The 13,325-nt window shown below is 40.7% G+C and overlaps 1 protein-coding gene across 1 annotated transcript in view; it reads right to left on the bottom strand.

Annotated features, from left to right (window-relative positions):
• Positions 1-113: 113 nt before the first annotated feature.
• Eml5 (EMAP like 5) overlaps positions 114-13,325 on the bottom strand; it is a 122,138-nt gene continuing 108,926 nt past the window's right edge. The window contains exons 33-42 of the mRNA XM_052185272.1: positions 12,220-12,428; positions 10,072-10,229; positions 7,964-8,078; positions 5,744-5,932; positions 5,426-5,598; positions 3,701-3,863; positions 3,012-3,115; positions 2,297-2,450; positions 1,608-1,708; positions 114-1,375 (exon numbers count right to left, since the gene is read on the bottom strand). Coding sequence (XP_052041232.1) covers positions 1,339-1,375; positions 1,608-1,708; positions 2,297-2,450; positions 3,012-3,115; positions 3,701-3,863; positions 5,426-5,598; positions 5,744-5,932; positions 7,964-8,078; positions 10,072-10,229; positions 12,220-12,428 — 1,403 coding nt within the window. The 3' untranslated portion in view covers positions 114-1,338. The remainder of the gene's footprint in view (positions 1,376-1,607; positions 1,709-2,296; positions 2,451-3,011; positions 3,116-3,700; positions 3,864-5,425; positions 5,599-5,743; positions 5,933-7,963; positions 8,079-10,071; positions 10,230-12,219; positions 12,429-13,325) is intronic.

The following is a 13,325-nucleotide window of genomic DNA, read 5'->3' as shown; positions in this document are numbered from 1 at the left end:
TTATCTTAAGCTTTAAGTTTCTTGTAATCTCTTCATCAACCTTCAGCTTTAAAACCAACCATACTCCCAGCACTGCTTAGACAAAACTTCTTCGATGCGATATGTTCATTTCTTGTTTTAATAGTCACAATATTTGTAGCCATACAAAAACATATCAAACCAAACAGGGCTCCAGAAGCCTGAGGGTGTGGAAGCTAATGTTACAACAGTAACTCACAGTAAAATAAAGTGGAAACAACCAGTAGAGCATCCTCAGTGTCTTCACATGTAGAAAAATAAATTTTTATGCAGCAGTCTACTGGAATTTTTCATCTCGAGGAAACTTAAGCAAGGCTAAACAGCAAAGTCTTAGACAGGAAGTCACAGTCTTTGGCAGCATTAAAGTGGAAGGACTCTGACTGAGTTCTTCAGATGAACCTGGAGTCAGTCATTTTGGAAAATAGCCTTATAGGGTGGCATACATCTAATTAAATAATTTTTCTCAATACAAAACTATAAAATTTTATGCCCAGTGTTAGTATATGAATTTAATGCTTTTGTTTACACAATAAACAAATGTTTATTAATTAGATCATACCTTTAAATATGCAGTATTATCTTTCAGTTAAGTGCTTCTGCTATCACAGAACCTTAAGAAAACTGTACACTTGGAAATGTTCACTGTATCATTTTCCTATTAATGAGGCCATAATTGTGATTCATAATTTTATAGAGATGGCTTCTAAACACAGCTCAAAATGAAAATGTAATAATCATATACTGCTGACTTTGGATCTATTCCTTAATTCAGGCTGTAAGAAGTGTCCTGTGCAAGAGGGTACTTTATTAATGAATAGGAAACATTTACCAGGAAAGCTTATGTAAGTTCCCTTAAGAAAAGTCTTTGCATTTTGAAAACAGAATAGGGTAATGGTTGGTTATTCCTTTCTTTGTATAAGGGTGAAATATTTCATTGAACAAACCTTAAGGAGAAACATTAGAAATGAGATTAAGTTGGGTTTTTTTGTTTTGTTTTGTTTTTAAGATTGCTTGCTATACCCTAAAAATTTCCTGGGCAAGTCTGCCAAAATTCCACACTCCTCAATAAGAGGAGGTGGTTAGCTTTTACCAAATACTCAGTCATTTCTTGCAATGTAATATCTGGCAGTGTGTGGACTATGGATTGGTACATACAGCAAGCATTTTGAACTGTCTGCTGCTGTGTGGATGATTCTGCACATCCCTCCCTGTCACAGTCTTCAGTTAGCACCACTTGACCATGCAGTTTGGTTTTGGTTTTTCCGACGTGGAACTGTCTCTTGAGGTGAGATTTGTTTAGTCTTCTCAGCATCATACCTTTCAGTGAGACACGTGTACACATTTCCAGACAAACAAACTGCAATCAGAAAAAAGTGACAAGGAGTTTCATCACATTCTAGATTTTCAGAAGATTTTGCCAACTACATCTACAATAACTCCTTTTGGTCTGTTTGTATGAGGTTAATGGCTTTGAAGTTAATTATCTTCTGATAAATGTTGGCTGTGTTCATTGCCAACATTATGTAGAGTTACTAAGTCTTCACTAGTAACAGGTAATCATGCTCTTCCTGGTCTGACAAAGTACTGACCTGCAGTCATCGCCTCCAGCACTGACAACATGTCGATCACCACTGGTAAATCGAATATTTGTCACATGAGGGGAATGACCCAAGAACCTCTTGTGCTTTGCCTAAAATGGAAACAAAGCTCCCTCAGCAGTGATCTTCATGAAGGTTCCAATAACAAACCATAATTAATCACCAGAGCAGAGATTATATAAAGTTTACAGGTCTGCATACAACAAACTAGGTCATTTGGGCAGTCATCTTTAAAGAACCAAGGGGGGAGCTGAAATTTGTAATTGATTATAGATTTGATTCATAAAAGCTCACCAGAACTTTCCTCTGAGTTTCCAAAGACTATGTTTTTTGTTTTTGTTTTTGTTGTTTTTGGTTTTGGTTTTTGGTTTTTTTTGAGACAAAACATAGGCTATCCTTGAATTTAGAAATCTACCTGTCTGCCTCTGCCCCTCTGCCTCAAATCTGCTGTACTGGAATCAAAGGTGGGTACCACCACACCTAGCCTGAAAGATCTGTTTCTAGTAGATTTTAATTTGGGTGTTGAGGAACTTTGAGGAAACATTTAGAAATAAAACATTTAGAAATAAAAATTGTAGCATTTTCATGTTAGAACCACAACATTTTAAAATATGTGGGGGACAAAAGGGTGACTCATCTAACATTCAACTAAAGTAATACAAAATGTTAGACAGACTTACAAATTTTTCTGGGCATGGAAAGTCATATAATTTAACCATGCCAAAGTCATCTCCTGTTACAAGGCTGATTCCTGAGTGAGACACACAGGCACAGGTGACATCCGCTTTCTCAGCATGTCTGGACCAGATTCCCATAACTTCATCTCCTAGAATACTAGATAGAGGGAAAGCAAATGCACTATAGTTAGTTTTGTTTAATGATTAAAATGTCAGCGCTATTGCCTCTGCCTCCCAAGTGCTGGGTTAAAAGATGTGCACTGATATTGACAGTTTAGGAAAATGTCATGAGGTCTTCAAGGTCATTATATGTTGAGCCATGGAAACTAACTGATTAAGTATAGGACAGTGTTGAGTCAGAAAGGGTCCCAGAATCAGTATGCCGTTATTCTTTAAGAATGATAACAAACTCATGTGGTCCCTTGTAAAATAAATTCAAAAATAGGACTTTCCTACCTTTTTTTTTTTTTTTTGAGATGATCTTGCCATATATCCCTGGGTAGCCTCAATTTCACTATGTAAATCAAGCCTGCCTAGAACCTGAAAGAATTCCCTCTGCCTCCCTGGTGGTAGGACAAGAATTGAGCCACAATGCTGTTTTCCGGCTTTCTGTTCAAACACATGGCCTGCTTGTGCTAGAAAAGCACTGTACTGCTGAGTTTCACCCCTAACTCATATTTTCCAACTTTGTAACAAACCTCAAAGGTTACTTGTTTACCTAGTCCAGGTAGCCCACGTGATCCTGTCAATGGCAGCATGATCTACAAGGTGTTTTCCTGAAGGCACTTCATAGACAAGCCTTTTATAGCAGCCGCTAGAAACCTGTTCTCAAATGAGAGGAAGTTCATTAGACAAAGGCAAATCAGGTGTATGTGTCCTCACAAGGATGTAAAGCCCACAGTAAAACAGAAGGAGAGGAGACACAGGTGAGAGGGGCAGGTACAGAATGAGCAGATACCAAGGTCAGCACAGCAGTAATGGCTAGCATTTGGGACTCCTACTGAAGGATGAGAGCACTTGCCATGAAATCTTTCCTAATGGGCATGATAATTATATGTATAATATGTATATGCATAAGTAATAAAGTTTATTTTCACAAGGAATGGAATACAGAATTAATACAGAAAACATGGCCGGGCAGTGGTGGCACACACCTTTAAATCCCAGCACTCTAGGAGGCAGGGGCAGGCGGATTTCTGAGTTCAAGGCCAGCCTGGTCTACAGAGTGAGTTCCAGGACAGCCAGGACTACACAGAGAAACCCTGTCTCGAAAAAACCAAATCCAAAAAACCAACAAAACAAAACAGAAAACATGACAGATCAAATGAGATGAGGTGCTGTAGCGCCTGTGCTTTCAGTGCATTCACTAAGGAAATGTATACACTGAATACAGAACTGGTGTCCTACCTGGAGATGTCTGCTGTCTGCAGAAAAGTCCATCTGGATGACAAAGCTTGGAATGTCTTTGCAGTAGCTGATTCTGTTAAGGGTGGGACCCAATGTCAGGTCATAAAAGTCCACTGAGTTCTCACTGGAACCTACTGCCAAATACCTCGAATCTGGACTAAATCTGAACACACAAAATGTAAAAGAAGGTGTTAGGTCCCATGCAGTTGTTTACTTGTTTTTAAGATCAGAAACTTACCCTAACAATTAAGAATCAATTTATGGTTGGTAGAACTTTAAGTTACCTAGATGATAACTGATCAAGCATGCAAATTTTGTCTAATAACATTTAGTAAAGGTTTTTACATTTTGATTATAAAATGTTCCTTCTAATTCTAAGTTTAAAATAACTTTCTTGATTTGATTTCTTTTTGTTATTTTGAGAGTTTCTTTGTGTAATACTTCTTGGCTGTCCTGGAACTTGTTCTATATACCATGCTAACCTCAAAATTAGAGATCCACCTTTCTCTGCTTCCCAAGTGCAGGGATTAAAGGTGTGCACCAGCATGACTAACTTCAAAATAACTAAAAATTAACACAGAATTACTAAGTATTCCAGAAATACTTCATAAGACAGAAAAATGATGTCCAAACAGCCAGATTAGCTCACTCAGGTTGTTAGGGTAGAATGACAACTTCAAGCTGGGAGAGTATTTGTTAAAATATAAATGTTTCCCCCTATCGGACATGAAGCGGTAGGGGACAAACTCAAGTCTTTAAAAATGTCCTATGAGTCCTGTTGAGTATAGAGACATGTGGCAGTAAAGGGAAATCACTGTTTTAGATGCTTAATTTCTTAAGGTTTATTTTATAAGAGGATTTTACAGCTGAAAACACCCATATTAGACCTGGACCCAATAATCGTATCAATTTGCACAGTGTTTTGAAAGGGTAGCTACTATGAAAATTAGATTAAGCACTATGAAACAAAAGGATCAGGAAAGGGTTAATGGCCACAGAGACCATGCAATAGATAAAGGCATGGCTGTGAAGTCTGACAACCTGAGTTCAATTCCTGGGACATACATAATATGGTAGAAAGAACCAACTTCTACAAGTTGTTCTCTGACTTTCACTTGTGCTCCCTGTGGTATGTAGCTACATGTATATTGCATGTATATATGACATATGCATACACAATAAATGTAGTCTTTCAAAGAAGGTTTGGTTAATTTGAATTCTGGGACATATTCAGTGAGTATTGGCTAAATGAATGAACCAGGAATGCAGATTCAGGGAAGGCATATAAAAGGCAGTCAGGAAAAGCCACAGCTAATCTGTGAAACCTTGCTGGGGCTAAGCAAGATTAATTAAACCTTGGTTTTCAAACTTCTTAATGGCTGCTGGATCTCTTGTCTCAAACAGTACAAAATAGCTCTCAGCACAGCTAATTTACTGCACATGTCTAATACTTGGTATCATAAGACATAAGTGATGTTCATTGGGATTTTTAATTTAGCAAAGAGAATTAATATAGCCACACCAGCATGCAGCTGATATACAGGCACTGGGGATGTAGCTCAATTTGCAGAGCATTTGCTTCAAAGGCATGAAAAAGTATGATTCCTCACATATGGCAAAAGATACTAGCCTGTGAGCACCTAATCTGGATGTATGGGCAAGTTTTTTAATATTCATAGTGGTTATTGTAAAAATCAATTAAATCTATTCCATATGTTGACTAACCTGATATCATGGATTGCACATCGTCTGTCTCTCTTCTTGCCCCATATTTTTAGAGAACTCACAAGTAATATAATAAATTCTCCATTTTTCATTCCAATAGCCACCATGTCCCCTTCGGGGCTGTAACACACAGTCCGAGCAGCATGTCCCAAATTCACTTTGTTTAGCATCTTCTGCATAAGAAGCAAGAGTCACAGGAAAAAATTACAATCGAAATAAATTTCCTCCAAACCTCCAAATAATACCAAATTAAAGCTAGCAGCTCAGGATTTCCATTTCTTAAAAACTGTAACCTCTTAGTAAAGTGTTTGTACCTACTTTATCAGCAATGTCCCAGAGTCTCACTGTCCCATCTTCAGCAGCAGAAAGGAAGAAATCCCTGGAAGGATGTGTTGCAAGTCCCCAGATTGGCCCATCCACGTGACCATTAACTAAAATGTTACATGCTGCATTTTTCTCTCCAACTTCAATTATTTCCGAATTCCTTGTTCCAACTAGAATCTTGCCCTGAAATACAAAGGGACCAATACACTTAATGCAATACAATAGTTACATGCTTTGAGCTAATCTAGTTGTAAAGCAATCATTAGTTCATGTGAACATTTCTATTCCTAGGGCTACACAACTGCAATGTCGCTGGGCTACTACATGGTGTAGTCTGTGCTAGAGACCAACTATTATGATGCCCTTACGTGCTTCAGTATCAGAGTTTTGGCTTTGATTATGGTAACTTTAGGACCTCCAGAATGGAAAATAAGTGCACTGACACACAAGGAGGAAAGAACTGGAATTCATTTTTTAGTTAAGTTAGTGAATTGCTAGGTGTGATAGCATCCACTTGTGATACCAATACCCTGAGGAGGGATGATTGCAAGTTCCAGGCCAGCGTGAACTACACAGCAGGACTTGTGTCAACAGAAGAGAGTTTAAAGTAATAACTAGGATTTAAGTATACAGACAGAACAACACATGCATGTGATTAGTAGACAAGTGCATGGCAGTCTTTACAGAGATGTATGAAGTTTTGTTGCTTTTAGGAGAAGCAGAACAGGGGAAGTTGAAAGGGCACTGAAGAAGAAGGAAAGCCCTCGGGCATGTTTCCTTTTGTTTTTCCTAACTGCAAATCAAGTATTGGATGCACTTAAAAACAAAACAACCCCTGCCCCAACTCTTCAGGAAGAATCCCCCCCCCCCCGCCCCGCCTCTTTATTTTTATTGTGGAGGGGAAGTGTTGAGACTGGGTTTCTCTGTGTTCTCTTGGCTGTCCTAGAACCCTCTCTAGATCAGGCTGGCCTCAAACTCAGAGAGTTTGCCTTTGCCTTCTGAGTGCTGGGGTGGTGCCTAGCTAGTAAGACTTTCTAAAAAATCAATAATCCTTTTCTGAGAGACAGCTGAACTCAAGTGAACAGCAGCTGAGTGAGTATGGAGTGCACATCCTGAATTCCAGCACCCAGAAAGCTAAGGCAAGACCCAAAAGGGTATCTCTGACTTTAACATCATCAGTACTCATCCCTCACCCATTAACATAAACAGTGTCTCTCACAAGCCACTGACAATAACAATACAAAGGGATATTTTTAAATGTAGGATAAGTAAACCAAGTCATGTTAAAACCTTTAAATTTTTAATTGTAAAGCTTTGCCTAAAGGGCTAGAGAGATGGGTTAGCACTTCAGAGCAGGTGCTGCTCTTAGGACTTGGGCTTGGTTCCACAGCTCATGGTCATCTGTAACCACAGTTCTAGGGGATCGGATTCACCCTTCTGTCACCTGTGGGCCTACATACAATACACATGCAGGTACCAAACCCATACACATAGAACAAACACATCTTAAAACAACAGCTCTGCTTAACCTTGAACCTGGTTCTAAGTTACAACCTTTGAGCAATGTACTATAAAAACTCCCCAATCTTAAGACTGGGCGCCTCATTTTCAGCCAACCAGTTCTGCTTCATTCATGCTGGCTTGCCCAGACATTTCCTGCACTGCACCCTGAGCTCCGGGTCACACATGAGCAGAGGTCTCTAATGGAGGAAGTCCTCAGGCTAAGCCAGTAGCACCATGGAAATCTGATATTGCTGGAGATACATGGAAAGAGCTGCTCTAATTAAAAGAAAAAAGAGGCTGTCTGACTCCCAAGCCTGCCACTGAGTCCCCTGCTCCTAACTGGATTACTTAGCTGGGCCTCAGTGGCAGAGGATGCACCCAAGGGGGCATTCCCTTTTCTGAGAAAAAGGGGAGGAGGTACTGGGGGAAAAGATTTATAAAAGTGGTACTGGGAGGAGAGGAGGGATGAGGGAGGTCAGAATGTAAAGTAAATAGTCAATAGTGAGGATTTTAACCCTATCTTACCATAGTTCAATCAGCAGATTCAAGGCAATACAGAGATTTAAGTAGTGTTTAGAGACAAGTGTCTGTGTTAGTGAACAGCAATAGTAGCAGCCCTGTGTCTCACTAAGGATTGCTAGTAAGCGAAGCCCAGGGTCGCAGCTGCTCTCTATTTTCAGCTGCACCACACTGGCTCAAGGAACACCTTACTTTGCCTCTGCACACAGACCGAACACAATCTGTGACTTGTCCTGTCTCAAGCCTAAAGGCCCGGCATCGCCTCAGCTCCTGGTCCCACAGTTTAACTGCGCCTCCTTCCTTTGACCTAGGTAAATAAAAACAAGACCCAAATAAGTACTTATAATTTACCACTACAATAATTTTTATTATGAACACTTAGTTGTCAGAATATTTTAAATACCTTATTTATAACTTCCAGTATTCTAAAATTTCAGGTTATTTCAGGATACATACTGTATTTCAGTCAAGATATATATACTCAGTTCAGTTAATTTTATTTTGTGAAATATTCATTTTTTTCTGAAAATTTTATTTAGTCTACCATGCATCACAATGCGCTTCTCATAGCTCTCCGTTAAGACAGTCCATGTTTTTTAAATAATTGTGTGTAAGTGTACATACCATGGGGTGATGTGGAAGTCAGAGGACAACTCTGGGATCTGGTGCCCCCTTCTGTCCCTTTACCTGGGGATTAAACTCATCCCTGGTCATGCATGGCAAACATCTTAACCTGCTAAGCTATCATACCAGCCCAACAAAACCATTTTTAACATTAGATAACTGAAGTGCAAAGCAAAAAGGGGATTATAGATGCTGTGTCACAGAATTTACTTTTAAGGGCCAAAAGGACAGCACATTTCTATAATAAGAGACGCTGCTGAAACAGTGTAGCAGGCGATTAGTGAGTGAAGGTGTGCACAATGGGCGATACTTGGCTTTGGAGTACTATATCAAGGATTAAATAGAGTGACTTATAGAGTTTCTCTTGAAAGAACTGAGAAATAATTCATTTTGTTTGCTGTAGTTCAAGAAGCCGTCTCCTGCTCAGTAGAGAACTGGGCTCCAACCTGCAGGAGAGATGCACTTCACAGTTGTTGCATGTCATTTCTTGTTGGCAGGTGACTACACTGGTAGCAAATGGATTTTATCTTTTGTGAGGAAGGAACACAGGGTTTGAGACAGTCATACTATGTGACTGTGTATAGACAGGCTGCCTTAGAGATCCACCTGCCACTGCTTCCCAGGTACACTGCCACACAGATACACCAGTCTTAATTTGACTTTTGACAGATTTTTAAATTATGTGCATACATGTCTCTGTGTGAGGGTCTGTGCATGTATGAGTGTAGGTGCCCTCAGAGTTACAGGTAGTTCTGAACTGCCCAACCCCTGAGTGCTGGGAATTGAACTCAGGGCCTCTTCAAGAGGAGTCCATGCTAATAACCGCTGAGCTGTCTCTCCAGACCATCAATTTCTTTTTCTTCTATTTTTTTCAATTGTGTGTATGTGTGTGTGTGGGGGGGTCTCTGGCCAGTGATCACCTCCATGTTTTAGACATCTTTCTTTGCAAATGCTCCAAATGAGCTGGCTGGGCTTCTCCCGTGGGAGAGTGTTGGGATTACAAATGTTTATGCTGCTTGATCTGGCTTTTCTAGTTTTTTGTGGGTTCTAGGGTTGACCTTCGGGTCATCAGGCACTTTTCCTCCCTGAGCCCACGCCTCAGCCCACAAACCAATTTCAAGAATCTGGTTACAGTGTAGGTATTTGAAAGTGACTTCAAGGTCTCTCTCCATTTACACTTATGTTTGAGGTCTTATAAGAATGATTCCCCAAGGCCGCCTCTAGCATGCTCCTACTCCTTGCTCATACAGCTGTAATATAGCTACAGAAACCTTACAGCAGGGAGACAACAGGGGATCGAGATGCAACCTGGGTTCATAGTAAAGGTTTCCCTTCATGTCCTGTCAACAATACTGATGCAAGCACACAAGGATTTGAGACACCATTCTTAATCAGAGGGACAACTACATATGCCTGTCTCAGACAAGGACAACCCTGACTGCAGTTCAGGTGTATGTAAATGTCCAATAGTGGGCTTGCAAGAGGGTACAGTGGGCATGGACACATGAAGCCTGATGATCCGAGTCTGACCTCTGGAATGAATGCACACAGTGAAGGAGAGAACCCATTCCCACAGACTGTCCTCTGGTTTCTATACATGGGCTGGGGCGCCCCACTGAACCTTGGATAAATAGCAAATGTGTAAATAGTCAGGGAGGATACGAAAAGGGACTCACGGCCGTTCCTTGCCACCGGTCACAATCAGTCCGTCTCGCAGGGTGGTGTACATGGCAAACACAGGCCCGTTGTGAGCTCTAGCCACCACTCTGCACAATATGTGATCTTTCCACACACAGACATCACCACTGATGGTACCTGTAAACGTCAAGTTATTCTGAAAAGGAGTGGGGAAGGGGGGAGACAAACTCATCAAAAGTTCAAAGAGAGGCGGCACAGATGTCATCCTCTATGTGGGTGGAGTGCTAGTTCACCTGCTTGACAAAGCACATGCAAAGGGTGGGGGGAGGCCCAGCACCCAGGGCAGGAGGCTGGGGTGAGGCTTAGCTCCGGGAGGGAGGCTCCTTCCTTTCTCAAGTCTGGCCTTTAATAGTGAGATTAGCCTTGGATAAATCTCTCCTAAAATACTGTAGTTCTGGCTTGCACTGCTCTTTCGATAGGTGCCTTTGGCTGTCCAATAACTAAGTCAAAGGTCACCAAACATTAGGAGTAAAAACAAGGGGCAGTTAGAAATAAGGATGAAAATAATGTGGGTTTGGTAAGGTTTTTCCTTTTTTTAATTTTTTTTTAAAGATTTATTTTATGTATATGAGTACAGTGTAACTGTCTTCAGACACACCAGAAGAGGGCATCAGATCCCATTACAGATGACTGTGAGTCACCATGTGGTGAGTTTTGCTGAGAATTGACTCAGGACCTTTGGAAAAGCAGTCAGTACTCTTAACCACTGAGCCATCTCTCCAGCCCCCACCCCCACCCCTTTTTTAAGGATTTTATTTATTGAAAGTAAATCTCTCTATAGCAAAGTTAGAGACCTACTAACTCCCTTCCCAGATGTAGGAAGTCACTCCCTTAGTGCTTCTCTACAGTTAGAGCATGCTTTAGCTGTGAACACAAGCATTCTCTTTCCCATTCATAGCGCAGAAGCATCACATGACGCCACATAAGCATATCTGTAGCTTTTACGTTTTCATATATAGTTATAGCAGTTGAGAAATGCTTAAACTGAACACAAACTTATCTTTTTTTTGTTTGTTGTTGTTGTTTTGTTTTGTTTTTTTGAGACAGGGTTTCTCTGTGTAGCCCTGGCTGTCCTGGAACTCACTCTGTAGACCAGGCTGACCTTGAACTCAGAGATCCTCCTGCCTCTGCCTCCCAAGTGCTGGGATTAAAGGCGTGCACCACCACTGCCTGGCCACAAACTTATCTTGTAAGGAGACATTCTGTCCACACTACTGCTTCACACATTAAAAAGCTACTTTTCCCCTTGTATTAGCTATCAGGTTTCTTTGTTTGCTTATTTTGACCAGAAATGGACACTTGGCTATAAAGTGATTTTATAAATGAAGAAAGTTCATCTGCACGGGCAGATCAAATGCTAGGGTCATTCCAGTCTGGGATCTTTTTCTGGAAACAAGTGATTGCTCTTATATCAAAAATATATATGAGGTTCCATTTATTTGATAGTTGTTAGTTTTTTTTTTTTAACTGTGTTACTGTTCTAACCTTGTAACTTCCTTTCTTAAAATATATAATGCCCACATATTTTTTTAAAAAGTTCACTTAGTTGTCTGTGGAAAAGCCTAGCCAGGGCAGGGTATTAAAGGAGAGAGATGAGATTATAAACTGGGACGGAATGACAGAAAGCAACAGGCTCTTGCATGCTCCACTAAGGTCAGGGACTGTGCTGTGTTCCCCTGAATCAGACAGTGGTCACAGCACTTCCAGCCACAAGATGACCAGGTTCCAGTGGCCGAGAAAGGGAACACCACATCTAAATCTGCCCTGAAACCACCTGCATGTGGTTCTTCACTTCCCTCCTTTTCCTGTAACACATGGGAGGTGCAGGAGGAAGCACTAGAAGACTCAGCTTTGTCGCCTGCAGAGGTGACAAGCACAAAGCCAATGAAGCCTTGGAGAATAGGAACGATCCAAGGATGTAAACGCTTCACAGAAATGACCTCATTCACTTTCTGCCACTCCTTAATGGTTAACAGGATCAGACTTTTAAAAGATGATTTATGTCCTTGACTGGGACTTGTAGTGACTGTCGGGTTACAGTTCCCAGTCAATATTCATGCTGTTTATGAATATACAGCAAGACAAATTCAAGATCACACCATCACACAGCACTTTAACAGACATACTGCACCAAATGCGACAGCAAGCATCGTCTGCATCCGGGCGTCCTCCAGGGTGCTCAGAAGCCCCTTTTTGCTGAGAAGAGCCCTTCCTGCCAGGGTCCAGAACTTCACGTGCTTTATACCCACAGAGACAAACTGGGTATCTGAATCTGGTCGAAATTCTGCTACAAAAATTCGTTGGTTGTGCCCACCTCTGCTGGCAATTTTGGCCCCTGGTACAGAAGATACAACAAAATTTTCCAGGTTAGTATAAGAAGTAAGCTAATTAATAGGACTTAACAGTTTTCTCAAATTGCATAGTTTAAAACAATTACTTAACAGTCACATGACCTATAATCACAGTACATACATGATCATAGTGATATATTTTATGGGCTACTCTGTGACAATTTAGAGAACATTTTAGGGACCATACATCTTTCTATATGGCTCCATTAATTTCTCATTATAGAAATTAAGTGTTCTGTCTAGAGTGTTAGGGAATTTATTCTATTGGGTTTCTATTCTCAATCCCGGCACTTTGGGGAGGTGGAAGCGAGTGGATCTTTGTGAATCTGAAGCCAGCTAGTATCTATGCCGTGAATTTCAAGGCAGCCAGGGCTACACAATGAGACGCTGTCTCAAAAAAGAATGCATGTATCTTTTCATCATTTAAGGGATAAAGTTCAATGTCAGGACAACCTGTGTAGTATGTATGTGTCGTGTGTGCACATGTGTATGTTTGTGTGTATCTTTTCACAGGTAAGGGATGTGGTTCTGAAACAGGTCACCTATGTAATATGTGCTGTGTGTATATGTAGGGGGTGTGTGTTTATGTGTATTACAAGTGTGTGTGTATATGGGTTTTTTTTATATGTTCACAGGTGTGTATATGTGTGAGTGTTTATGTGTGTGTGTGTGCATATCTTTTTATGGGTAAAGGATGTAGTTCAGTGGCAGATTACCCATGTAGCATGTGCCAAGCTCTGGGCTGGATATTAATATACTCTTTAAGACAGGGTCTCAATTATATATTTTAGGTTTTCCTTGAATTTGATATGTAGCCCAGGCTGGCTTCAAATTCATGGCAATCCTCTTGCCTCATCCCTTTGAGTGCTAGAATTATAGGC

Source organism: Apodemus sylvaticus, chromosome 6, assembly GCF_947179515.1.
Source record: "Apodemus sylvaticus chromosome 6, mApoSyl1.1, whole genome shotgun sequence".
In the NCBI taxonomy this organism is placed as follows: Eukaryota; Metazoa; Chordata; class Mammalia; order Rodentia; family Muridae; genus Apodemus; species Apodemus sylvaticus.
This window is presented reverse-complemented; position numbering and strand designations above follow the sequence as displayed.